The 12660-nt window shown below is 39.5% G+C and overlaps 2 protein-coding genes across 2 annotated transcripts; one reads left to right on the forward strand and one right to left on the reverse strand.

The window, feature by feature from the left end:
• Window positions 1-2947: 2947 nt before the first annotated feature.
• LOC129772541 (sodium-independent sulfate anion transporter-like) lies at window positions 2948-5317 on the reverse strand. Its single transcript, XM_055776214.1, has 3 exons — window positions 5080-5317; window positions 4359-5014; window positions 2948-4295 (listed from the first exon to the last, which is right to left on the reverse strand). The coding sequence occupies exons 1-3, from the start codon at window positions 5258-5260 to the stop codon at window positions 3171-3173; spliced, it is 1962 nt and encodes a 653-aa protein (XP_055632189.1). The 5' UTR covers window positions 5261-5317; the 3' UTR covers window positions 2948-3170.
• Window positions 5318-11064: 5747 nt separating this feature from the next.
• LOC129772700 (hypertrehalosaemic prohormone) lies at window positions 11065-11635 on the forward strand. Its single transcript, XM_055776225.1, has 3 exons — window positions 11065-11242; window positions 11308-11439; window positions 11501-11635. The coding sequence occupies exons 1-3, from the start codon at window positions 11174-11176 to the stop codon at window positions 11537-11539; spliced, it is 240 nt and encodes a 79-aa protein (XP_055632200.1). The 5' UTR covers window positions 11065-11173; the 3' UTR covers window positions 11540-11635.
• The last annotated feature ends 1025 nt before the right edge of the window (window positions 11636-12660 follow it).

The following is a 12660-nucleotide window of genomic DNA, read 5'->3' on the forward strand; positions in this document are numbered from 1 at the left end:
AAATAGTGACCCTCGTATAAATTTAGATGATAAATAAAGCATTTTCTGCAAAAACACAAATTCATGGTATATATTTGACGTTATGTATTGTGTTGGTGACAGTTGATTTGGCCACTATGAATGATTTCGCTTATTCGTCGTGCGAATAATTCGAATTCCCGCAATCCGCGAGCAAAACTTTGATGCCTTGCTCCTCTTGCTTGGACGTCACTTTGATAACTGAAGATCAAATGTCAAAATCAAAATAGAGGCATTATTCTGCACGCACACAAACTGACCCAAACTGAAAAGTACATAAAAGGCCGAATGGTCGGAGTTCTGTCAAAGCGAACCAAGTGCCAAAAACATTATTTTGAAATATTTCATTTTGAAGTTTGGGCTCCCAAAAATTGAACGTGGCTGTTCGTTCTGAGAGTCGCTTAAGAATAAAATTTAAATTAGCTTTTCCATATCAAACTAGTATTCCATTTAAATGAAAAACATTTTTGTTTGCAGGTGGTGAAAAAGTCTCATACGAAAATTGTTTATGAACACAATTCTATATTATGATGAAACAATTCAGCAACAATGTTGGAATTGTTTAGCCATATGGTTGAATGAAAGTCAGAAACACGTGTTTCAAGTAATCAAATAACATGATGTGAAAATTTTCATTCAAATTTTAGAATTAAAAAACCGGCTTCGTGTCTTCTAATCTGATAGAGATTACACTAACGAGTTTGGGACCCAAATTATGGCCCTTATTTGAAGTTGCCACCAGACGTCGACACCATACCACTGCCATCGATAATTCGGCGCAAGCAGTTTAGAACAAATGCTAGCGTTTAGTACAACGATGCTAATGACGCAACGCATTATTGTGTTTGACTAAATGGAAACACACATATTTAAAATGAAGTGTCAAAGCACAATTGTCGCAATGCGACGCATAGCGCGGCATTGTGGTCCCACCTTTAGGATTTTGTACTTCTGATACGATTTGCGATTAAATGCTCCTCTAATTTACTCCAAACATTGAAAAATCAGCTAGAAAAACGGCTGAACGTATCAATATGAAACATTCACAGATGTTTGGGGAATACCCTACGCTAAAAATTTACCTGCAAACATTAGAACTTACTACGATATTTGCAGAATTACGATGGATTTTGTAAAGCGCCATAAAAATCCTGTTTTTGGCACTTTTTTTGAAATCGATGAAAAAAAATTTGCGGTGCGATGGTTGTTTATTGTTTATTCTTTGCTAATTTATCATCAAAAACGAAGGAGTAATTTTCATTCAAACTAACATATCTATGTATGGGAAGATCCTACAGGAATGTTCTAGGAACCAAATGAAAGCTGGATGATAAGGTTAATTGGATTTGCTGTTGAGTTGGTTAGCAAAAAAATGTGTCAGTTCAGAAAACCTTTGACAAAAACACAGAATAATCTATTTTTAAGTTCTTCCCGATATTGTTGCCCACTACACCTCACACCAAGGTAAAAATATGTACGCATGATATTCTAATACCCGAAGTTTGTAGCTTCAAAATGATGTACATCCTATCGATATGCGTTGATTTTTCACGAAGTTACAGCATGTCAAAAATCACTTAAAATTTCCGACTTCGCACTCTGTCCCTCTATTTTTTTTTGTCAATTTTGCTGTTTTGACAAAATAATATCTTAATAAATAAACATAAATAGATTTTAAAATGCATTACACTTGGTTCGTTGGGGCTGCACGCAATTTTCGAAAATGCAGATCAGTCCTCTTAACACGGTTTTACACTTCATGGCAGCCCTTTGGATGTCTTACTTACCAGATCCCGAAGAAAAATGTTTCCCAGAGCTGTCCGAAACAGAAAAATCTGTTAAACATTCGGATAAATAGATAGGAAAAACTGCTTACAATTAAATTATAATAAATAAGACAATTTACAATGTGAAGCGCACTAACATGAAGAACAAGTCGGCTGAAATATTTCATATTTCAGATATATTTTTTTTTGATGGCGCAGAACAGTTGCAACTTCCAATGACCATTACTTTTTAGATGAAATAATTTAGACCATCTTCTTCTTCTTATTCTTCTTCTTGAATGGCGTTAACGTTCTATGTGGAACTTTTGCCGTCTCAACGTATGCATTAACTAGCGTCATTCATTAATACTTAGTTGAGATTTCTTAAGCCAAATAACCCACCTTGAATGAAATCCGTGGGGCTAGCTCTAGAATACACTCGACCACAGTGCAAGTTGAAGGAAATTTCTCTGACGAAAAATCCCCCCGGCCAGAACGGGAATCGAACCCGAACACCCGACATGATAATGTGAGACGCTAACCACTCGGCCACGGGTGCACATTTTGAACCATCCAAGTTTCATTTGTATACACCTGGTAGTTATTTTTCAAACCACTCTAAGATTATTTCTTCAAATCTGTTTAAGTAAAATTTAAATAAATACAAACCCTTGAGTTCAACGGTCAGTTGGTACTGGCATATTTTGCGTAATTCTCCTCCAGATCATCCAGTCGAGTAATGAACAAGTGTCTTTCTCCCTTGTCAAAAACCATGATATCTAGCCAGTTACGATGCTGCGACGAATTGTTTGCTCTAATCAACGGGGGTAAATATTTATCACGCATTGTGTTTGGTGTGTGTTTGGTTTGGATCGATGTAAATCTGGAATGCCGGGTCCCGTAACGGTTGAAGCCGTAAAATTTTTGACTCGTTGAGTTTTTGTACAGTGATCTCAACTGTTCGATTTTCGGTTCAAATCGTGTCTATTATCAGCCCGACAAAACGCTGCACAAAAAATGAACAGCTTCGTAAATTTTACGCTAGCTAAAAAAATCAGAAAAGAAAAACTAAATGAAAAATTTGAAAATGACAGACATGTTTGTGATTACTCTTTTCCCAGTATGTTCTGGATGTAAGAAATAGCATCGATTGTTGTTATAATAGAATAGTTTATTTATCAAGTAGTAAAAACAGGCGAATTCACAGCTTCCGGTTAGTATAGGAACATGATTTGTGGAACTATAATGGTAGTAGTCAGCTATGATTACTAATACCCGTCTTCAACATATGCATCTAGATAATAACCCATCATGTGCACGTTAAAGCGCATGGAATTATAATACATTTGAGAGGAATAATTATGCCTTGTGCAATACTATCCGTCATCAGGCCTCTTTTGTGCTATTTTCCCATTCCGATTTCCACTTCAGTATTACATCATCGATCGTAGCCCCATTTTTCAACAGCGGCACAAACCTAGTACTTAGTCTAACCACCGTACCGGCGGTGCTTCTGTTCCACTTCCACAACACTAGTCCTACCTCACGTCCCTGGAGATCACTCACCACGCTAGCCAAATTCTTCGCCACGGTCGTGTCCACAAAATTCATTCCACTACCATCCAGAACCACCAGATCGATAGGGTTTTGGTACGCTTCCACTACCGTTCGCATTACTCGGTCTCTCAGATACTCTGCCGATGAAAAGGTTAAATCCAGCGCAGGTCGCACTATCAGCACATTCGTACTATCGATGTGTCTCGTTTCCATCGTTATCTCCGGAGCCGACATTAGATAAAGCAGGAAGCAACAATTGACAGCAATCCCCACAAGAATCCCATAGTCGAGTCCCAGGAAGACGCAAGCGATGACTGTTCCCACCAGGGGCAACACATCAATTTTCTTAGCACGCCAAATATCAGCGATTCCCCCATAATCCACCATGAATATCATGGCGGAGATCACCACCGAAGCGAGAGTTGCCTTCGGAATATAGTAAAATGCGTCTGCTAGAATGGCCAGTGCCAACAGCAGCATGACAGTTGTCACCACACAACCGAGAGAAGTTTTCACTCCGCTGCTGTTGTTGATCGCGGTTCGAGTAAACGATCCCGCCACCGGAAGGGGCGAAAAAAAGGCAACCGCTATGTTGCACATTCCCAACGCGATTATCTCCTGCGTAGCGTCCACCATCTTGTTCTTGGAGAAGGCTTTCCCGATCGATATGATCTCCAAGATAGAAACCAGAGGAATCGTGATGATTGAGGTGCCCATGACGGAGATCATGTCGGAGAATGCGTAGTATGTGCCGTTGTTGGTGATCGAAAACGGTGGAACGATGAACGGAGGAAGGCCGGACTCGACATGACCGGTTAGTTTGAACGGTTGGGAACCATTCAGGGAGAAACCGTATGCGAGAGAAGCGCCAATTACAACGACCAGTGCATTACGCAACAGGGACAGGTACTTGGAAAACGTTCTCCAATGGCCCTGGCCGCAGTCTTTTATCAGCTGAAGAAGGACATAAAAAAAACTTAATACATTTAAGTGTTGACATATACTAAATAGACTCACCCTAAAAATAACCAGGAATGCGATTGAGCTGAATCCAAGAACGGTGTCCCACAGTCGAGTCTCGCCAATGTTAGTGATCACATTCTCCCATGCATCTATAAAATCACTACTCTTCCCCGCACTGTTAATTCCGAACAGCGATCGCAGTTGAGCACTCCCGATGGTCAGACACGCCGCTGTCGTAAACCCGGTGATTACGGGCATCGAAATAAATCGCACCAAAAAGCCAAGATGTAGGATACCGAACAGAAAGGTAACCAAACCAGCCAGCAGTGTCAGCAGAGCCGCTCCAGGCCCAATCTGCGTTACCACACCCTGGACCATAATGGCCATGATGGAAGTCGGTGCTACGGTCACATCGGCGACGCTTCCGAACAGGAAATACATCAAACAACCGATCAGATTAGAGTAAATGCCATCCTGGGGTTGTAGATTGGCCAGAATCCCGTAGGCTATACTCTGGGGTATTGCAGTCAGCGTAACCGTTACTCCGGCGATTATGTCCGAGAGCAAATATTTGGCGTGGTACTTTGGTAACCATTGAAGCACATGAACACGCGTCCGCACGGTTGACCAACTGCAGGCGGAATAAATGTGCGGAACAATCAGTTCACCCACATTGGGCAGACGCTCGCGATAGTCCACCTGGGTTTCATCTGTAAATGGAAGAGGAAGCAAACGGCGAACTAGAACAGAGCAATTCGTTCGTTACTTTACTCACCGCTCAGCTCCTGTCTTCGGGATGCCATCGTGTCGTTCACCCCCCCAATTTGCAGTCGATATAGCACTCCCGCGCGCTTTGGCGTCAGGCTTTCGCAAGACTGATCAGTAAATTGTGGACAAACAGCTGAGAACCTGCGACCACAGCGATAGCGTCGAGGGCGGTAATACTGATAACACATACGACGGAGGCTGCCGTAAGTTCTACCCGACGAGTGCTCACAATCAGCCGATTCAAAGGGCACTGTGCGACTGACGCCGTGAGAGTATTTCCTCTCCAAAATGAAGAGCCAAGATACGCGAATGACCATATGCGTGATACTGATCGAGCGAAATTGGTTCATTTGTGTGTGGTTGGTGTTTATTTGGTTCATTCAAGCCAGGTGTCTTCCGATGGACTTTTGTCCAATCAATGAAAGATCTAACATATGTGTGGCGTTGCTAGCTGCTTCCAGATTGAATGGGTTTTGTCTTAAAATCGACAATTCTTCCACTGCTTTATCAGCGGCACGAGAGATTATGGAGTGCAATTGTGCTTGGGATATAAAATGACTACAGCGTGATTCCGATTAAGTGCCTTAATAATAAATAAATGATTGAAAATTTCTTTCATTTAATCATAATAAGTTGTTCATCGCTTTGTACAGGGTTTTCCATTTCGGGCTTCCGAAAGTATACAGCGCTGACAACCGTTTGACATAGCTGTCAACCAAAGCCTCATATCGTTAGTTGAATGTCTGCCAATTTTGTTAAATTATACTATAAAAATGATGAAAAACCGGCAAATGTTTTTCGAGCATTACGGACGGATTTTGGTCGTCATGGACGGCCTACAGAGCACACAATCGCTAATGTAGTGCGTAAATTCGAACAAACTGGATCCGCCAAAAGTTACTGTTTGGTGCGCATTATGGTCTGGTGGAGTCATCGGGCCGTATTTCTTTGAAAATGAGGACGGCGAGACGGTAACTGTGAATGGTGAGCGCTATGGCCGCATGTTAACCGATTTTTTTGTTGCCACAAATTGAAGATATGGATACGGATGACATGTGGTTTCAGCAGGACGGCGCCACGTGCCACACAACACGACCGAACATGACCATATTGCGAACGAAATTTGAGGGACGCATAATTTCGCGTTTTGGTGATGCCAATTGGCCGTCCAGATCATGCGATTTGAACCCGCTAGACTTTTTTTTGTGGGGTTATGCGAAAGACCGTGTCTATGCCAACTCTCCGCAAACTCTTGAACATTTGGAAGACAACATTCGTGAAGTTATGACCGAGGTACCGCCCCATATGTGCCGAAAAATCATCGAAAACTACCTGTTCCGGATCAAGGTGTGCGAGGAAGCCCTAGGTGGACATTTGAATGATGTTGTATTTCACACATAATGGCATAAACCAAACTTTAATTTGAAATAAAAGTTTCATCGAAATTCGAATTCTAAGTGTGTTTTATTTCAATTTACTTTCGGAATTTAAAGTTGGAAAACCCTGTATATGGTTTTTTTCCCAAAATATATATTTTATTAAGGCACATGTGGCGTTAGCCTGACGGGGCCGGGAGTCCAATATTTTGACAATTTTTGTCTTACAACTATGTTAGTAATATGTAACCGATTACTCGCGGTTGGCTCGAGGTTAGTATTACAAGTGTTCTCATAATTGGTATGTTGCAGTCTTCGATGCTCAGTACGTGTGCCCGACACGGGATACTTCCTATTGGGATGCAGCTGACCATTAATCAGCAACGCCCCCCTAGTCTGTACCCCATATCTAGCGTGGTGCGTCTTTCTCGACTCGAGGAATCCAGGATAGAATGGTCACTAGCCGGCGCAATCATCAGCTCGTGTAGAGTTGTCATGAGCGGTACAACCTTTGGCTCTTGTTGAATGATCAGTGGACTGCACAACCTTCGGCCCGTGCATCTGTAAAGAGTGTGTGTATGTATTGCCGCGACTAAGTAAAAGTTTATCGATCGGATAGGAGGGATATGAAACGGGGACACAACGAAGGAAACATCATTAAACGTTGACATCGGCGTTTCTGAGGAACAGGTATGAAGCAGAAGATCAGGATCCCGGCTACCTAAACACATAAGTACAATAATTTTAGTGTATAGTTTGATTTCACCAAAATACCCACAGTATGGTATCTGTTTTATCTTCTGCTTCGATACATATTTTCGAACATTTTTCCAGCTATCAAATGTGCTATTTTAGTCCTTTTAAGAATGTTGTTGTGGATGATGATGACCGAATTTTTATTTACTATTAGCTGACCCAAAATGGATTTTTTATTATCAATACTTTTAAACATTCACGTTTTCTTACTGAGGGAACGTTCATGGATCCAATCGCAGAACTATTCTTTTATTGATCTTCTGATTGACCCTGTACATTTTGTTACAATAAATTTACCTGTACTTCTACCAAAACTCATATATATAAATAAAAATGAAAGGCCAACTATGTTGGTAAGCGGGAAACTCGAGGAAGGGATGGAACGATTTGAGCCTTCTTTATTTTGTTCTATTCGTTTCTTCCTGTAAATCAATATAGCGGAGAAAAAAATCTAAAAATTTCCGGAAAACTCTGAAGCAAGTCCGGAAAATTCGGAGAATTGAATTCCCATATGTTCTACAATTACATTATGATGAGCGTTGTTAGCATGGACTAACAACGCTCATTTTAGTTTTTGTTTTTGTTTTTGTGTTTTTGTGCTAATGAACTTTGCTATTGAATTTTATTTGAAAGTGGAAGTGGATTTACAAGCGAAATAACGCACTCCTCTATCTTCTATCTATATAAATAAAAAATGGAAGGCCAGATTGGTAAGCGGATAACCCGAGCATTCTTTGGTTTTTTGTATTCATTTCTTCCCGTAGATCAATGTTATGTTATGGTTAATTTTTTAGAAATTTTATCAAACATGTATTCCATGTATCGGAGAAACATGTTATTTGCAAGTGAATCAAGAATGTTGAGCGAGAATTGTGTCTGAAAATAAATGTTTATTATAATGACGAGTTTTGCTCGAAGTAATAGGAAAATTATAGTGAAAGGGAATTGGGTCCTCACTATGACCGTCATCGGAGCCGAAATTCAATAGATAAAAATTTTATTGTTCGCACGGGCACTCAGTTAACTTTTGTATTGTTGTTGTCTTGTTGTTTGCACTGTTTTGTTATTTTTTAAGTGCTACGAAAATGTGTATTTGGGTTTTGCGGTATTTACGTATAAACACCACCCAAGCGCAATTTCCATTATGAATTTATTTTTTCGTAATGAAATTTATTCTAGGGTCAATGCTATATGGTGACGAAGTCTCCATCTAACGATAATAAGAAATCGAGGCGGCAATCCGAGTCGACCGCCAGTCCGCCGTAGTAAGCGGCTATCTCTCGCAAGCAAACCTGTGTCTCACCGATTGCCAGGTTAGTTTGGAACATAGGAGACGATCCTTTCGTTCAGATCCGATGACGCTTATCAGTAAGTACCGGAAATTGTAAAGGGCTAAGATTAATCAATGTCGAGTTCTGCGATTGAACCCATGAACGTTCGTTTAGTAAGAAAACGCGGATGCTCGAATGAGTTCATACCGATACAATAATTTTTTTCTCAAAATTCGACACAATATACAATCCACATCCAGGAGTGTTGTTACGGCATAAAAATTTGAAGAAAAATGATTTTTCGTATGACCACTATGGCGTTTCTGGAATTAAGCTTCTAATGAAAATTGACTATTCAGAAATGAATATGTGTTCTATGTGATGGAAACATCTTTTTTTCTACGTGTTTGACAAAATCGTGAACTGACTTATAGAATGGACAAAGTTTTGGAGGAAATGCAACGAGATTTAGGCGTCATGCGCAAATTACGTAACGCGAGTAGGGGGGAGGGGGGTCGAGGTTGCGTTACTGAATGTGGCATAGGGGGAAGGGGATAGCCTTGATCGTATTTCTACAGTTTTTTTAAACCAAGAATGTGTAGATTTTTGTGTATCATACAGAGTTAACAGATTTTTCAAAATAACGTTGCAATAATGGCCCGAGGTTAATCATATTTTTTCCCATCTCACCTATTTTATTCATATAGCGTTATAATAAATAAATAACATCGCTTATTTTTTGCTCACTAAAGCACAGAGGATATATGGAAGCTCGAACCTTTGAAAATTTTGAATTCGCTCACTCTTACTTGAATCCGTCGTTAACAGTAGATTGCCCAAGCAAGTCATTTTGACTACTTTCCAATTTCAATTAGAAAACTAATTATGACACATTATGACACAATTTCTTAAAAAGTTGTGACTTTTTGTACAATTTATTAATACGTTCATTTTTGTACAATTTATTAATACGTTTATTAATAAATTATACAAAACGTCACAACTTTTTAAGAAATTGTGTCCTATTTTTTTTTTAAATTGAACGTTGCTCCGAACTCCCGGCCCAAAGCCCGGAATGAGGTAGCCTTTCCCTTCGTTTTCTGCTTTAGTTTCAGCAGCAGTTTACGATCGTGTTGCACCGTCGGATGACCGAAACCAGGCTTCGGGAACCGGAACGGGCGTATCCGGCGGACTCAAAATACTTGACGATGTCCACTTTCTTCGCAATGGGATGGAGCTCCCAGTACGCATAAACCAAATTTTGTTTGGAAGCTACTATGATTGACGATGTCCAAGTGGTCTCATCATCAGGTGTTAAGGGGTGAACGCATGAAAAATTGGTAAAATGTGTACATTTTTATTAATACAAGCGTTAGTGGGAAGGATTTTTCCATGGTGATATGTGGACAACAGAAAAGTCACGATTCAATGTTGAAGTCATGAAACAGTTGTCAAACAGAACTTTTATCTGGAATGTGACAAATATTATGAGAAAATTGCTAAAAATCAGAATAATACAAATATTCCAAAATAATATAAATAATAATTGATTGTATGGTTTTATTTTCGATTTTATTCCGGAACTATTTGGTCAGCCTATGTATGAGCCACCCCTACTATCATTCGGGATTCTCGGAATTGATTCAAGCAAATCGTGGTGCATAAAGTTCAGGAGCGTAAGAACACCCTTCCTGTTGATCCATTCGAGTTCAATTTCACCCAACATCACCAAAACGATATATTACACTGATATTGAACTCATTGAACAAAAAATTCGGTTGAAAGAAGGCTTGTTTAGTATTTAGCCACATCTTTCTGAAACTACAGCTAGGCTAAATCCCAGTCCTCAATTTCTGGCCATGAAAATCAATTATCATATTTCGTCAACTCCATTAGAAAATGTTTCTCTCTTCGTCATCTTGTAAAGAAAATTGCATCGCTCATAGTGGTCAGTTTTGTTATGTGTTTTCCTGCAGAAACCTTCAGCCGCGTTCATCAGTTTCCATTCCTTTCTCGATTGAGTAGATTTTGTAAGGCGTATAAATACCCTTTCCAAGAATCCTTAGTCTTCGTAGAATCAGTACACAGCATTGTCATTTGATCATTGACCTTTAGCGTTTAGAATTCCTAATGGATATCATATCAAAAATCGCCGAGCAATAGAAGATAACAGACGCTGTGAATAAACTAAATTACAGATCGCACTCAAAATTGACATTAAGACCACTGACAGGTATTCACGGTATATATTTGACAGTATGTATATCCTCAAAAGGTTCCGAATTATCATTAAATCAGTATTTGCTTCTACTAGCTTCTACGTGAGAAATATAACACCCTCTGTTAAAATCTATAACTATGGAATAACACATGAAATTTCCTACCCACCGTTGACACTCTATTGATAAGGATTCATCTAATCGAAAACGTATGTTATTTACCGAAGAAATGGATTCATTTGGCTCTAAAAATATAATTGCTTCGCCTCATCCATTCACTCCTCAATCCTTTCGAATGTATGTATATCGTGGCTGTGAAGCCATACAATATATTGCGGAAATGGATACCAACTAAAGATATAAAAACGAGCGATTAATCTCCCATCATCATCAATCCGGATCGAACAACCGAAGACAAGTTGTCAGCTGTGTTTGAATTACGTAATATCTTTCGCATTTCTCACTAAGATTTGTTCAGAATGGATCTTGTTAAACTGTTCAGTGTACTGTTGGTGTGTGCCTCTTTGCTCTTCGTGTGCGAAGCACAGGTAATTAAACCATCGAAATTGTTCAATATTCCATCAACTGAGGGGTCTTTGATAATCATCCACAGCTCACCTTTACACCATCCTGGGGCAAACGAGCTCCCACACCACTGGGCATGAACATGCAGAATGTGCTTGGCGTTCAAGATAACTGCAAAACACCCGTTGAGGCGCTAACCGTAATCTACCATTTGATTCAGGTATTTGAATGTTAGTCATGAACGAAAAGAACCTCTCCAAATATAATTTTGTCCCCCACAGAACGAGGCACAGAAAATCCTTGAGTGCAACCAGAAATAAGCCGAAGACTACTTGTTGTCCACTTTGCGACTCTGATTTTGTTCCCTTTCGAAAATAATAAAATACTAATAATATAGACCGCAAGTAATGGCATAAGCAAACTAAAAATGTTTTTTTCAACATGACTGTCGTACCGAAATATCCAAAAGGTTCATTAGGCCCCAATCATGCATCTTCCGGAGGGGAGAGAAACAAAAGTGACCCTCGAAATTTCAAAGCGAACTTGATTAAAAATGTTGATTCCCACGAAAAACTACCCTATGCAAAATTATTACGAAAAATTTTACGAAAAATAAGTCCCAGAGTGTCGGTTTTTGACAAAAAAAAATCGAGATGACACTAGATCTCGACGTTTCATGCAATTTGAAGACACTTGGCATCAATTTTTTTTTTCAAAAACCCCGATTTCCTTTACTTCCCCCTTGGGTGATTTTCCGGTTTTCAAAAAACTCAAACTTTGACCGTTGTGTGACACTAGTAAATGAAGTCCAATTGAGCTGATATTTTGCATAGACTAGTTTTTCGTGGAAATCAACATTTTTATTCAAGTTCGCTTTGAAAATTCGAGATGGCCATTTTCATAGGCACTCTGGTGATCACCCATATTTTAGCGAGAACCAGTCACGGTGAGCCAGGATTGTTAAAGGGGAAGCATTTTATTCTGTAGAAAATTTATCATGACATTTTTTTCAAGAATTTTGTGAAGAAAATATTTTTTGAGATCCGTTAATTTAGTTTTTCGGCTCCAATTTTGAACTTTACAAAATTGAAAGGATGAAAGATGACACACACGTTTATTTTTGATACAGTTGAACCCCGATTATCTGCGAGTGGATGATCCGCTATAGACCATCCCGAAATTTGTCAGTTTGTCAGGCTGTTTCGTCTTGGTTATGGCTATCACATTATCTGACCACTGGTGTACACGACATTGTAACGGGTGTTAAATAAAAAATTAGAATTTTTTCAATACCTTTCAGTAACTCAAATAAAGAGCGTAAAATTTTCTTTGTCCAAGAAAATCGCTCTTTGGGCTCCCTAGAAACAGTAGGCGTGTTTGGTTTTGCTAGTTTGAATTTAGTCAAAGCAAAGATGGCGTCGAAACAGCACTGCTGCGCGAA

The sequence above is a fragment of the Toxorhynchites rutilus genome, chromosome 1 (genome assembly GCF_029784135.1).
Source record: "Toxorhynchites rutilus septentrionalis strain SRP chromosome 1, ASM2978413v1, whole genome shotgun sequence".
NCBI lineage: Eukaryota > Metazoa > Arthropoda > Insecta > Diptera > Culicidae > Toxorhynchites > Toxorhynchites rutilus.

Excerpts from the sequence above, each read along its gene's own strand:
- LOC129772700 (XM_055776225.1), top strand. The coding sequence starts at position 11,174 with ATGGATCTTGTTAAACTGTTCAGTGTACTGTTGGTGTGTGCCTCTTTG. Across the intron at positions 11,243-11,307 it reads TCTTCGTGTGCGAAGCACAG|CTCACCTTTACACCATCCTG; the intron begins GTAATTAAACCA and ends AATCATCCACAG. Across the intron at positions 11,440-11,500 it reads TAATCTACCATTTGATTCAG|AACGAGGCACAGAAAATCCT; the intron begins GTATTTGAATGT and ends TGTCCCCCACAG.
- LOC129772541 (XM_055776214.1), bottom strand. The coding sequence starts at position 5,260 with ATGTGTTATCAGTATTACCGCCCTCGACGCTATCGCTGTGGTCGCAGG. Across the intron at positions 5,015-5,079 it reads CCGAAGACAGGAGCTGAGCG|ATGAAACCCAGGTGGACTAT; the intron begins GTGAGTAAAGTA and ends TTCCATTTACAG. Across the intron at positions 4,296-4,358 it reads CATTCCTGGTTATTTTTAGG|CTGATAAAAGACTGCGGCCA; the intron begins GTGAGTCTATTT and ends GTCCTTCTTCAG.